The 13547-nt window shown below is 35.8% G+C and overlaps 1 protein-coding gene across 8 annotated transcripts in view; it reads left to right on the top strand.

Moving 5' to 3' along the window:
* SPART (spartin) overlaps positions 1 to 13547 on the top strand; it is a 44123-nt gene that overhangs the window by 18719 nt on the left and 11857 nt on the right. For all 8 annotated transcript variants that reach the window (XM_081307465.1, XM_081307468.1, XM_081307463.1 and 5 more), the window contains 3 exons: positions 7630 to 7824; positions 8864 to 9022; positions 9205 to 9295. In XM_081307465.1, coding sequence (XP_081163591.1) covers positions 7630 to 7824; positions 8864 to 9022; positions 9205 to 9295 — 445 coding nt within the window. The remainder of the gene's footprint in view (positions 1 to 7629; positions 7825 to 8863; positions 9023 to 9204; positions 9296 to 13547) is intronic.

The raw sequence follows: 13547 nt of genomic DNA, 5'->3' as shown, positions 1-13547 counted from the left end.
TAGGATATACATGGTGGAGCAAGAAAACAGAAAAAGAGGAAGAGATTGGGGTTTCTTCATGAGCCAGCAAGCTAATAAAGGAGGAGATTGAGGGTACATCCCAATGACCTAAATAACCTTTCTCCCATAAGGCCCTACCTTCTAAAGGTCCATAGCACCTCCTAATAGCACCATTCTGGGGACCAAGCCTTTTAACACATGGATTTTGGGAGACACCATCTATATTCAAATTATAGCAAGAAGTAAAACAGCACTCCCTAAACACCACAGCAATGCAAACACCAGAAGGTCTAAAGGTAATAACTCATCTATTTATGAAGAAGGCCTACTCTTTAGTTATAGTTATAAAAGGCTTCAGATCAATTATTCTGAAACCAGAGCTTTAATTGGTTTATATTTCACTTTGCTTTTTAATGTAGTGGCATTCTGATTTATACCTTTTATTTAAAAAAAAACTGCCACTTTTCAATAAGGCAGATTAATGATAGAATAAATGGGTATTTATTTATTTAAATGACTATCAATTCAGGGTTCCGTCTCCATACAAAAGCAAAGGAAGTCTTCAACATAACCAACAAGCTAAAATAGAGAATTAGGAACTAAAAATATTTTCCCATTGCTAAAGAACTGTGATTGAGATGAGAAGAAAAGATAAAACCCATACTTTCAAATATAATTGCAATAGTTAATATTGACCCTTGAAGATATTTTTTTAAAGAAAATTTTAAAGAAAAACCTTCACTCTTATCACTGTGCTCCTAACTTTGCAGGCTGCCCAACATTAGGAAGTCAATATTCAGAAAACTTGCCTATCACCTTCACACATGTGGATAACTAGTTTCAAAGGTTATTTTCCGAAATTTTTTGAGTTTGTACTGCTGTAAGTTTGTTTCATATTGTTGTGTAAAAAAAAAATTAAACACATAAAACAACAGGTGTTGGTTTACCCATTTTGCAGCTGTAGTATAGGGGCCTGCAGCTGGGTGAACCAGTTGCTGGCATGCCCCAGTTTTGCCCAAAATAGAGGCCTGACAACCCACACTGTGCAACATGGAGTGTGCCTAAGTGACCAGGAGAAAATCAGATGTGGACAAGGGTTTACACAGAAGGAATACTGGTTGTGGAAACCCACCCAGCTCTCCTTGTCCCCATCCAGTCTGGCTGCTTCCCAGGACCAGTTAGGAAAGAGATACCTAGCTGGGAATTTGCAAGAGTAGGAGAGGTTGAATTTGGAAACTGAACTGGAAAGACACCTGTTCCACACGTGACGAAGTAGACTAAACATTAATTCCTCCACCCCACAAGTTGAACCTAAGGGAGATCCATGGGGTGCAGTCTTCCAGCAGGGACTGGCAGTTGGTGGGCCCTGGAGGTGCACTTATTTAAAATCTCCAGATCAAATGGCATTCAGCAAAGAACCTGGAGCCTACCTAAGCCTAAACCCTTCTTCCAGGAGTTCTGCTCATAAGATTACCTAACACCATCAACCCCACCGTGAGGGTGGAGCAACTATCACTCTAGATGACCCCACCTAACACTACACAGAGGGGAAGCTGAAAATCTTTTGAACTCCAACAGAAACAATTCTTTAACTTTTCAATAAGATTTTTTTTTCTTTTCTCTGTTTAATTGTGACCTGAATGGTTCATGGACACTTATACATATCATATTTGGTTTTATTCCTCATTTTTGAAGCCAGTTAATCTTCATGGGTCAGTATTTTGAAGACTAGGATATTTCATTAGTATGTTTCAGGGGTTTTTTTTTTTGTATTCTTATTTTTAAAAATTTTTACTTTATATATTTTTTCTCTCACTTATGTTTCCCATGATTCTCTTTCTCTCTCCTTCTACTAACAGCCAATCTCTATTGTTCTCTTTCACTCTTCCTTTTAATTTTTTTTTACTTCTGTCTTTTCTCCTCTTCCCTCATAATATCCTACATCACTTCTATTTTATTTCTGTCCACCATTCAAAGTCATAAACCCTTTTGCAAATTTATTGTTTTTACTGTAGGCAATAATTGATCATATCATTTTTGTTTATTGTGACAGTTAACTTTATAGATGTCAGAGCAAGGACTGTTTTGTTTAAGGCTGTATATTGTTTGCATTGGTGGTGGTTGTTATTTAATGTCTCCCTTTATAACATACTGGAAACCTTCAGGGACACTATAAATCCACAGGTTAGAAACTCTGCTGTCTCAGATCCATACTTTTAGATGGATAGACACAAAAAACCATGTGAAAAAAACAGGGAACAGATGGCCCCAAACAAACCAAAGATATTTCCTTAGCAGAATCCACCACAGTAGAAAAAAATGTCAGAGGAGTTTAGAATGTCCATCGTTAAAATCATCTGCAACATAAAGGACAATGGTAAGGGGTGAAATCAGAAAATACAGAAAGTGAAAGATCTATAAAGAGATAGAGATTCTGAAAAAAAAAATCAAGCAGAAATTCTCGAAATGAAAGAATCAGTAAACCAAATTAAAAATTCAAAGCAAAGGATCACCAACAGACTAGCCCACTTGGAAGACAAGAGTTTCAGGTAATGATTTCAAAATACATGATCTTGAAAATGAAGTTGATTATGGAGGAAACCATGAACAGAACTTCCAAGAAATATGAAATAACATGAAAAAAACAAATTTAAGATTTACTGAGATAGATGAAGGGTCAGAGATACAAACCAAAGGAATCTTTTCTGTGAAATAGTATCAGAAAATTTCCCAAACCTAAAGAATGAAGTGGAAAATTAAATACAGGTATCTAACAGGTCTCTAAATATATAAAATTACAACAAACCCATTCCAAGACACATTGTTATGAAAATGTCTAACATAGAATAAGAATAGAATTTTAAAGGCTGCCAGAGAAAAATGACAGGTCACATTTAGAGGGAAACAAATCCAGATCTCAGTTGATTTCTCAGCTCAGACCCTTAAAGCTGGAGGTCTTAAAATAATATATATCAAGCTCTGAAAGAAAATGGATGCCAACCAAGAATACTATACCCAGCAAAATTAAGCTTCAGTGTTGATAAAATAAAAATCTTCCATGATAAACAAAGGTTAAAAGAATTCACAACTAGAAAGCCTGAACTAAAATATTTCATCAAAAAAATAAAAGTGAAAACCAGCAAAAGAAGAAATTACACTAGAAGAATAGTCCATCAAAAGAGAAACATTCAAATTAAAAATCAGAAATAAACCAAAATGATAGGGAATAAAAAATCATTTCTCAATAATAACATTGAATGCAAAACTAAACTCTTCAATCAAAAGACATAAGCCAGCAGATTGGATTTAAAAACAAGACCCAGCAATATGCTGCCTCCCCAAGACTCACCTTATAGGCAAAGACCATCCACAGGATGGTAAAAGGATGGAAAAAAATACATCATTCACATGGATCTCATAAACATGCAGGGGTTTCTATTTTTGTACCAGATAAAGTAGACTTCTAGCCAAAATTAATCAGAGAGACAAAGAAGGACTTTTATACTGCTTAAGGGAATCCTACATCAACAGTATGTAATGATCATAAATATTTATGCCCTAAACACTGGAACATCTACGTACATCAAACAAACCCTTCTCAATTTCAAGAATCATACAGACCACAATACAATACTGGGTAACTTTAACATGCCTCTCACCACTGGATAGATTCTCCAATCAAAAACTAAACAAAGAAGCTATAGAAAAAAAATACAATTGATAATTAGATTTAAAAGATATGTAGAATATTTCATACATCAATGACTAAATACACTTTCTTCTTCTCAGCAGCACACATAGCAACTCTTAGCAAATACATAATATCTCAGGGTCTTTGCTGGAAACTCAAATGGTGGCTAGTCATTCTATGTTGGGGGCTGGAATCATCTAAAGGTTCCTTTATTCACACCTTTCTCATCTGAGTTGGGAAAGGTCATAGTATGGGGAGACCAGATGGTAGTGCCTACATGTGGACACTCATGGCTTAACTTCCTCATAACATGGTCATCTTAGGCTAGTGTGACTTACATGGTAACTCAGGCTTTCAAGTGTGAATTGTCCAGCAAACAGAAACTGTATTACATTCTCTGATATATTCTGTGAAATTTCCAGCATTGCTTGTTTATAAGCAAGTTACATGCTTATATTCATCAAGATGTAGTATATAACATAGCTCACATCTCAGTCGGAAGAATGTCAAGGTCATACTGAAAGAAAAACATTGGGGAGATACTGGTTTGGGGCAGTCTTTAGAAAATACTACCCATCACAAAGCCCTGTCCCTCCTAGGTTCTACACAGTGCTTCTACCAGAACAAGTAGAATATCCTTGAAGCTAGGTAATCTTGGGAAGAAGTCTCTTTAGAGGGGTGTGTGGGGGGGTGTTTTTTTATTTGTTTGTTTTTAACAGCAGGGCCTTATTATAAGTGAGCAAAAACTGAATACTGGTAATACGTAAGCAGCCTTTGCTATTTGAGGCTTCATTCCATTTCTTCATTTTGTGTTTCTTCATTCTATTAACTTCCTTTTCATTCTATGTCCTTAGGACTAGAGTTCCTAGTAATATCTGTCATAGTTGGTGTCAATAAAATCATTTAACTGCCTAATCAGGATATATTCTCTCTTTATGTGCTTTTTAATAGGAAGAATAAATAATAACTAGTGCACCAAATATACTTGTTATAAGTAAAAAAGAAAGGGACAGAAAATATTAAGGATTTACTCTAGGTAAAACTTCCTGATCTGTCATGAGACTGTTTCTACCTGACTCATGCAAACTCTATATAAAATAACAAGTAACCAGCTGTCTAAATTGAGTTCTTTCACCCTAGCCTATGATTGGTTCCTATTCACTGTTAAAGGATGAATGAAAATTAGCAAACACTGGTCATAGGTTTTATGAATATGAAAAAAGAAAAAAGTTAAATAGCTGTATTTCAAATTTGCCTGTGTTGAATACTGGTGTAAAAAGGAAGCTGCCATATATTTTCAATGGAGTAGGGTCCAATAAGCTGATTTTGGAGGTTGGTGACAGTACTGTGATTTGAATATACTGTTGAAGCAATTTACATTAAACAGTTCTGAAAAATAAAATGTCCTTGGGATGCCATATTTTCATTATGCTTTTCAAGGATCTGATATAAATGAAAGCAGCAGAAGCTTTAAAGGTTGTAAGGTAGCAAAATAACATCAAGGCCATTTGAATGTACCTTCTTAATTCTCTAATATCCCTCAATTCTATAAGTAAAGATAGAATCTAGGATTCTATAAACAGTTGACATGGAGTGTGGAAGTGTGGTCACTTTCTGCTTACACATTCTAATATATGTAGAGCCAGCTACTATAATGCACTCATAGTTTCTCCAAGGTAGGTGTTTTTTATTATCATCATGTGCCTCTGGACTCTCAGGAGAAATTTTCCTTTTTGGTTAGTTCAGTCTGACAAAGAATAGTCACAAAGTTGCTCTTCTGTTCTTCAGTACATTATTTACAGGACTCCATTGGCCCAGTATAGTCATCTGGCTGTTAGGTCCACAGAGAACTTTTTCTAATAGAGGGGATACAAAATTAATGAAGCATAATCAAAGAGTAATCCTATATTCAAACAACTTATACTTTGATGGGGGTACATGGTGATTAAATGCTAAAATAAATCATTTGTAGATTTTTAGGGGACAAAATCAAACAGGATAATAAAAAATTCATGTCATGAGAATTGCTGCCATTTCCTCCCCTCTGTTAGCCAAATATAGAATATCGAAAACCGAATTAAAAAGATCAATGTTCTAAAAATCGCCTATTTTTTATAAAATTATTAAATACTCAAGAAAATTCAGATCTGTATCATCTTGGATTTCAGGTGGCCTTTTACAAGGAGAGAAAGCTGTGGTTTGGGGTTTCTATTTTTAATAACATGTTTAAGGAGTTTAGTAATTGTGGACTGCAGTGATTGGGTTTAAGTGAAATAATTCCAAGTTACCTGCCAACTTTTCATTTGTTAAGCATTCATTCATTGTCTGCCATTTGTTGGCATTATTGAGTAGATAAAATTTAAACATGAATAGAATCAATCTATGTCTGGTACTACACATGCCATTTAAAAGTTCTAGATAGCTACCAATAAAGTATTATGTTTATCTTCTATTGCTGTGTCTACAGTTTTAACATATTTACCTGTGTTATGCTATTGCCTGATAATATATTGCTTATTTTGATCTAGTATTTTGCTTTATTAGTCCTATGATCTTTCATTTATCTTACTTCTATTTATTTTCCTCAGTCACCAGTAGACTGTATCCCTCCCCCTTTTTTACAAAGTTTAATTTGGGGGTTATAATCTCCTTTGTTCCATTGTCAGTTTGATTTCTCAGTCTCTTCACGTTCAACCAGTTTTTCATTTCTTCAGATTTTTCAACCTACAAGTTAGTAACTCTAAAATCTTTTTTTTTTTTTTTTTTTGTGAAGGACATGTTCAAGCCTTTTATTGTTATGGGAACCTGTTCACCTAGGTTTATGACTTGGGCCTCCTTCAGAATTAATTATTGGGCATGACTATGGGGTAGGATTAGAGATGGAAGTAGGGTATTGACTGAATTAGGAGGAGAAACAAAAAAGTGGCAAGTTATCCCCTTCATACTAACTTAAAAAAAAAATTTAGGTATGATTTTCATGTGATCACTGGATGCTTACTCATGGACTGGAGTAATCATGTAAAAGTAGGTCATAGACCTTGACGTAATATCCTAAAGTATTTTATATGGATAGCTTTAAAAGTTCAATGTTTTGGGGTTGGCCAAAAAGGAGATTGTTTAAATTTTAAGCTCTCTATAGAGGAGTGAAATACTCTTAACTTCTTGCTTCTCTCACTCTACCTTTTCTTGGAAGTTTCCAGTGCTGAGGACTTTTTCTTTTCACCAAAGATGACCCTGGCATTCCATTTTTCCCTCTGCTTTTTGATCAAAGGAAAGCGCTAGGGACCATAGTAATGGGAAATGACAAATCCTCTAGGCCTTTCATCTTTCAAATTTCCTCTTCTCGTGCAGTCTTTCACGTTAAGTTTTTGTCAGTCAGATTTAGCAATCTAAAAGGTCCTGAGATCTAGGGGTTGGGTTTAGGATACAATGACCTTTAGCTTAAAGTAAGCAAGAATTTATGTGGTATTTGAAAGACATCCTTTGTGTTTGCATTGTTCGTGTCTTTCTCCCTCAGGATTTCATGGGAGAAAAATGGTACCTGGACCAAGGCAAAAAGAACAAGAATATCCGGGTCCTCCTGCCAAATACTATCTTAATGGCACCAAAACTCAAAATTAGTATCTAACAATAGTGTAAACTGTGGTAAGTAACATATGGAGATAACTACAAGTTGTAGTACCAGCATACAGTAACGCAGAATTCTGTCATGGAGAAATGTTAAACCTAAGTATTGAAAGATAAGTTTAGTTTGAAATAAGATGTGTAATCAAGGCAGAAAATTGTAGGTACAGATTTGGCTTGAAAATTTATGGCATTGTATTTGTGGGACCTAAACTCCTTTTATGTTTTTCTTGTCAATATTATTAAAAGGTTTCAAGATATAATATATATATATAAACTTAATGCTATACAATTAATAATTTTCCTTTAAATAGGTGCTTCCTGGGTGAGTTGGGGTTTAGTCAAAGGTGCTGAATTTACTGGTAAAGCAATCCAGAAAGGTGCCTCTAAACTCCGAGAACGAATTCAACCAGAAGAAAAACCAGTGGAAGTTAGTCCAGCTGTCACCAAGGGACTTTATATAGCAAAGCAGGCTACAGGAGGAGCAGCGAAAGTCAGCCAGTTCCTAGGTAAATTAATTCTAGATAACGTTGCTTCTTTTTAGTAAATTAAAAATAATCTCTTAACCCACATTTAATCTAAATATTCATTTAGATGTTTTAATCTCGGAATTAGAATGCAGCAATTTCACCTTGCTATTCATGGTGGGACTTGTAGATCTTCAACATCAGCCCATCTGGGAGCTTAGAAATGCAGAATTTTAGGTACCATACACACTTTACTTATTCAGAATCTTCATTTTGTAAGATCCTTAGATGATTGTTTTTTGCATATTAACATCTGAGAAACTGGTAAAAGGGTAGTTTTGATGTATTGAGAAGGAGAGTATATGTTATCTTGGAAAGGAGATCCAAATGTATTTATTATTTATTCTTTGAGCTTCTATCTAAGGAATATGACACATTGTTTAGTGGATCACAGCTCAGTAGTTGAGGGTCAAGAAAAAGGGATAGATATATTGTTTATGAGATGTTGACTTAGTGATTCTGGTGCCAGTCTTGCCAAGCTATATTCTTCTTCCTTTATCTTTTGACAATCACAGCACTAAAATTTGATGTTGTAAGAAGGTCACATTGTTAATGGATTACCATTAAATTAGTGAGATTATCTTCTTTGATATTTGGATACTAAATAGTATTCTTTGAATCACATTTTGGGTTGTTTACTTTTGTAGACTTAAATATCTTACTATTTCTTGAAATATTTGGTGCTAGAGAGAAAGAGTATAAATATGCTTTGCTGAAAAACTAAAGGTACATCCAGTTTTGTATTGTAAAAGTCAGATAGAAAAGGTGGATGATTTTCTTTTAAGCACAAGTGCCAAAAAGAACATGTATAGCCATGTATGGATGGTAAGGTTACCAGTAGTAGATAAAAAGCACACTTTAAGCTAAATAATAGCCTTTGTTTGAAAACTAGCCAACCTAGCTTCTCATTTTCAAGTAGAAATGGTAGCATTATGTAATAAAGAATTTTACTAAATGATTGTGGTAAAATCAAGGGAGAACAGGTTTTCTAAATACTTTTTTTTTTTAATGGTCATATTAGTTGATGGAGTTTGCACTGTAGCAAATTGTGTTGGAAAAGAACTGGCTCCACATGTTAAGAAGCATGGAAGCAAACTTGTTCCAGAATCTCTTAAAAGAGACAAAGATGGGAAGTCTGCCCTGGATGGAGCTATGGTTGTTGCGGCAAGTAGCGTTCAAGGTAATAAAAAGGCCCAGAATGTTACACTGTGTTAGTTTGGAGGGGTTCAAACCTGGGCCTTTTGTATGATAGACAAATTCTCTTAACACTGACTGAGCTACATCTCCAGCCCTCAGCAATTTTAATTGGGAAGCTTTGTTTGCTTTGAGTTGAGATTTACTTACTTTTGAATACATTTACAGGATTCTCAACTGTCTGGCAGGGATTGGAATGTGCAGCTAGATGCATTGTTAACAATGTTTCAGCAGAAACTGTACAAACTGTCAGATACAAGTAAGTTGAATTTTATCACTTTAATGACTAAATCTTTTGTATAATTTGTTAAAATCCATGATGATAAAGATGATTATATAATTATTATTTTTAAGTATATGATAAAACATTTTTTTCACTGTGTTTCTCAAATAGGGAGAAGAGTGGTATTTTTTTTTAATTTTTATTTATTTTTTTAAAGAGTAGTATTTTTAACATAACAATAGAATTCTTGTGACTTTGCTTCATGTTACTAATTATAACAAATGTTTACCATTAGTGCAAAGACTAGGCTTATTTTTTTTTTTACAAAAGCTTGCATTTTTTTATACTATTAATGACTTCGTTTTGATGGTGATGTTTGTTTGAAAGGAATCAATTGAACTATAGTACCCCTTATTAATGTTATCCTACTGTTGTACAAGACAAATTTATGACACAATCTTGACTCTAGAACCACTGTACATTTGTATTAAAAAGCACAGATGGTATGTCTTCTATTTCATATATTAAGAAATGAACAAACAAATGGTTTGTACATGTTTATTTGGTAAGTGGTGTTAAGATTTCTTTCTAGTTTGGCTTTTGAGATCTCTGAGGAGTGTATATAAACTCTAGTCCTGCCCTTCTAGGGCTTCAAGGTAGGTAATCATGGGTTTTTATAATGCAGCTTTTAGTATTACTTCTTTATCCTGGCAGATGACCCAGTACCTAAGTTTCCAACCTCTGACCACGTGGTGTCCCTCTCACAGGAACCTTGTTTAGGGCTGGGGATGTGGCTCAAGCGGTAGCGCGCTAGCCTGGCATGCGTGCGGCCGGGGTTCGATCCTCAGCACCACATACCAACAAAGATGTTGTGTCCGCCGAGAACTAAAAAATAAATATTTTAAAAAAAAATTCTCTCTCTCTCTCTCTCTCTCTCTCTCTCCCCTCTCTCACTCTCTCTTTAAAAAAAAAAAAAAAGGAACCTTGTTTATGCTGGCAGACATTCTTGTGTCTCTTGTCAGACCTGTATCTAGTTTATTCCTACTGAGATATTCACTAAGAGACCATTAACTGGAAGGAGAGTTAGGTTTGGTTGCATTGGTCATGTGAGACACAGAGGAGGTAGTACAACAAAACAGAAAATAATAAAAGCATGATGTTACAAATCCACGAGAAAAGAGGTGTTCCCACAAGAGCCGTCAGGAAGTCTGAAGACATCAGGGTTATTCAACCAGTGTGTCAGGAAAGAGAAAGAGAACAGATTTGTGTAAAAGAGGGGAGGAAAGAGGATCTGTGACACTGTGACTTTAAGATCATGGACATTATCCTTTTAGCTAGGAATTGTGGATTAGCTAGTTTAAAGAAAATGTGTAAGAAAAGAATTTATTCACATGACTCTGGTGTGGGCTGTTAGGTTTTATCATGGTCAGCAATTGTGCATTGTGTTGGACTTTTGAGTCAGCGAGATGAGGAACAAGAGGACTATACCACAACACAGGGGAAGTTTTAACTAGGTCAAAAGACCTAGGATACCACAGATTTCAAACAGCTTATGTGAGACCTAAAAAATAGATGTTGTGGCAGCAACTATATTTAGTTTATGACAGATGGTATTAAAGATGAGATTTAAAACAAGATCTGCTTTTATCTCTTTTTCTTTCTAATTATACTGCCTTTATAGTAAGCACTAGAGGAATCAAGATCTAAAAACTATATCTAGTATGAAGGTGATGACTTGCTTTCTTAGCTTTGAATTAGTTCAGATTTTATGACATAGTTACAAAAGAAAAAACATTAATAATGTTCACTATTCTTGGTCATTTGTGTTAATTATTCATTGGCAGTATTGGCATTCATATTTACATATTAGGCACTGTCTGTGTTCATTGCTTTTCATATGTGTATTTTAATATTTTTATTCTACAGATGAGGAAATCAAAGCATAGAGTTAAATACCTAGTTAAAGATTTCAGCCCTAGTAAATTGTAGGGCTAGGATATAAACCAAGTGTTATCATCAGAATCTTTGCTCTGCAGTGCAGAGAATAGTGATGGGGCACTATGACCTTGTGTTGTGAAAGTTTAGTACCTAGAGTTTTTGTAGCATTACCTGCCGCGTCCGGCAGAAATGGACCGAGTCCGGCGGGAGACGTCGGGGTTAAAAGAATTCACAGGACACCAAGGTTCTTCATCCAGGGAGAGTCTGTCTTTATTATCTCAGCTCATACTTATATATTTCTTTCAGATAGAATGGAAAGTCACTAGTAGGCGGGAGGAAGGAGGAGGGGAAAACAGGTGGTTCATGTCGACTCATAATGAGCCTTCAACCAGGAGCCTTATCGGACCCAAGCAGGTCAGGACGTTCCCACATGACCATCATAGGCTGAATAATATGAAAAAAGACACCACAAACCCTTCAAAGCCTTGTGAGCTCCTTCAAGGCCTTGTGAGCTGGCCTCTTTGACGTGCACAACAAGAAACCAGGGCCGGCACCAAGCCCCGGGGGCCAGGGGGGATCCGAGCCAGCAGTTCCCCCTCTTTTGTTTGTTGCACGTCAAAGGGAATCAAGTAGCCCCTGTCTTAGGTCGTTCACTGCCCTTACAGTGCTTACCCGTCTCTGGGGAGGCCCCATTCCCCTGTCTTAGGTTGCAGTGCAAGCGTGAAAGTTGCCCGTCTCTGGGTACTACAAGATCAGCTCATTGTTGCCAAGGCATTAAGTGGTAGCGATCCAGCCAGTCATTATTAGGTCTTTAATCAGTTCCGGTTTGACAAGGCATAGAGTCAGAGGAGAGGAATAATAAGGAAGAAAAAGGGGGCAAAAGGAGAAAGGCATGAAGCAGGATCATTGTAGAAAAATCATCTTCGAATTGGTCGGAGACAAACTTCAGCAAGATCATCCTTGGTTTGTAGGCGTTGATAATGGACCTGTATTGGCTTAGAAGTCAGAATGTTAATTTGGTCTTTAATAAATTGTGTCATTCTCTTGACAAGGCAGGGGCCTACAGCAACTATAAGGAGGAGACCGAAAAGCGGTCCCATATTGTGAGTGGCGGCATCTGCTTTAGCATTGCCTTCCGCCAGAGGTCCAGGAAGCTCTGAATGTCCTCGGATATGTCCAATGAATAAAGGATCTCGTCTAGCCCAAACAAGAAGCTGAACCATTTGTAATTGTTCCATGATAGTAGATTGCCTGCCAATATAAGGGGCTGTTTCAATAACTAAGGCTAAATTGGCAACATAGAGACTATCAGTATACACATTAAGTGGGGTGGAATTGTAAAGTTTAAGAGCCATAATTAGAGCCTCAACTTCTGATCTTTGGGCAGACAGTTTAGGAACAGGGTGTCGAATTACTTGAGATCCATCAAAAACAACAGCAAATCCCCCTTTAGCTCCGTCTGTATAAACAGTCTGAGCTCCTGGGATAGGTTCCCCTTTAATAATTTTAGGAAAAATAATAGAACATTTTTTAAGGCCTTCTAGAAGTTTATGTGGGGGGAAGTGATTATCAATTTGACCTTTGAAATTACAGAGAAAAAGACACCAAAGATCATGTTCTTGTTGTAATTATAAAGTCATATCCTGGGTATAAGGCTGAATGAGAATGTCAAAAGTTTTTCCAAATAGTGCATCACCCAAATATTTGGCTTTCCAGATCAGATTTATCACTAGTTCATAAAAGGGAGTTATCACCCGAGAGTTAGAAGCGGGTAGATGGACCCAATAGATGGGACCTGTTTGCCAAAACACTCCAGTAGGAGTTAATTTTGATGGCAGGATTATAAATGATAGGGGTATAGAATAATCTATCTGGGTAATTTGTATCTTTTGTGGGGCTGTTTTTATTAACCTGAGTGCCTTCAAGGCTTTTGGAGTAGGTTTTTACAGGGAGGTGGGTGAGGGGTCTCCTCTCAAAAGGTCATACAGGGGTTTAAGTTAGTAGTTCAATATACTTAATATTTAATCAACAATGTGAATTTATTTACCAAAATTAATCTTTATCTTAAACAGTAAGAATTATTAGGCAATAAGGATCTTTCTTTAAAGAAATAAACTTACATTTTAATATGTTTTTATCATATCAAAATATGGACAAAATTTTTGCTCACATTAGTATAGTTAAATTAGGAAAATAACCTGAAATACCCTTAAATTAATTATAGTCAGTTTAGTATATATAAATCTCTTTTTTAATTGTTCTAACTTTTTACATCATCTGTTTAGATACCAATATAAAACTCTCTCTCTCTCTCTCTCTTCTTTTTTTTTTTTTTTTTTTTTTTTTTAGG

The sequence above is a fragment of the Spermophilus citellus genome (genome assembly GCF_964194105.1).
Source record: "Spermophilus citellus genome assembly, chromosome: 1".
In the NCBI taxonomy this organism is placed as follows: Eukaryota; Metazoa; Chordata; class Mammalia; order Rodentia; family Sciuridae; genus Spermophilus; species Spermophilus citellus.
This window is presented reverse-complemented; position numbering and strand designations above follow the sequence as displayed.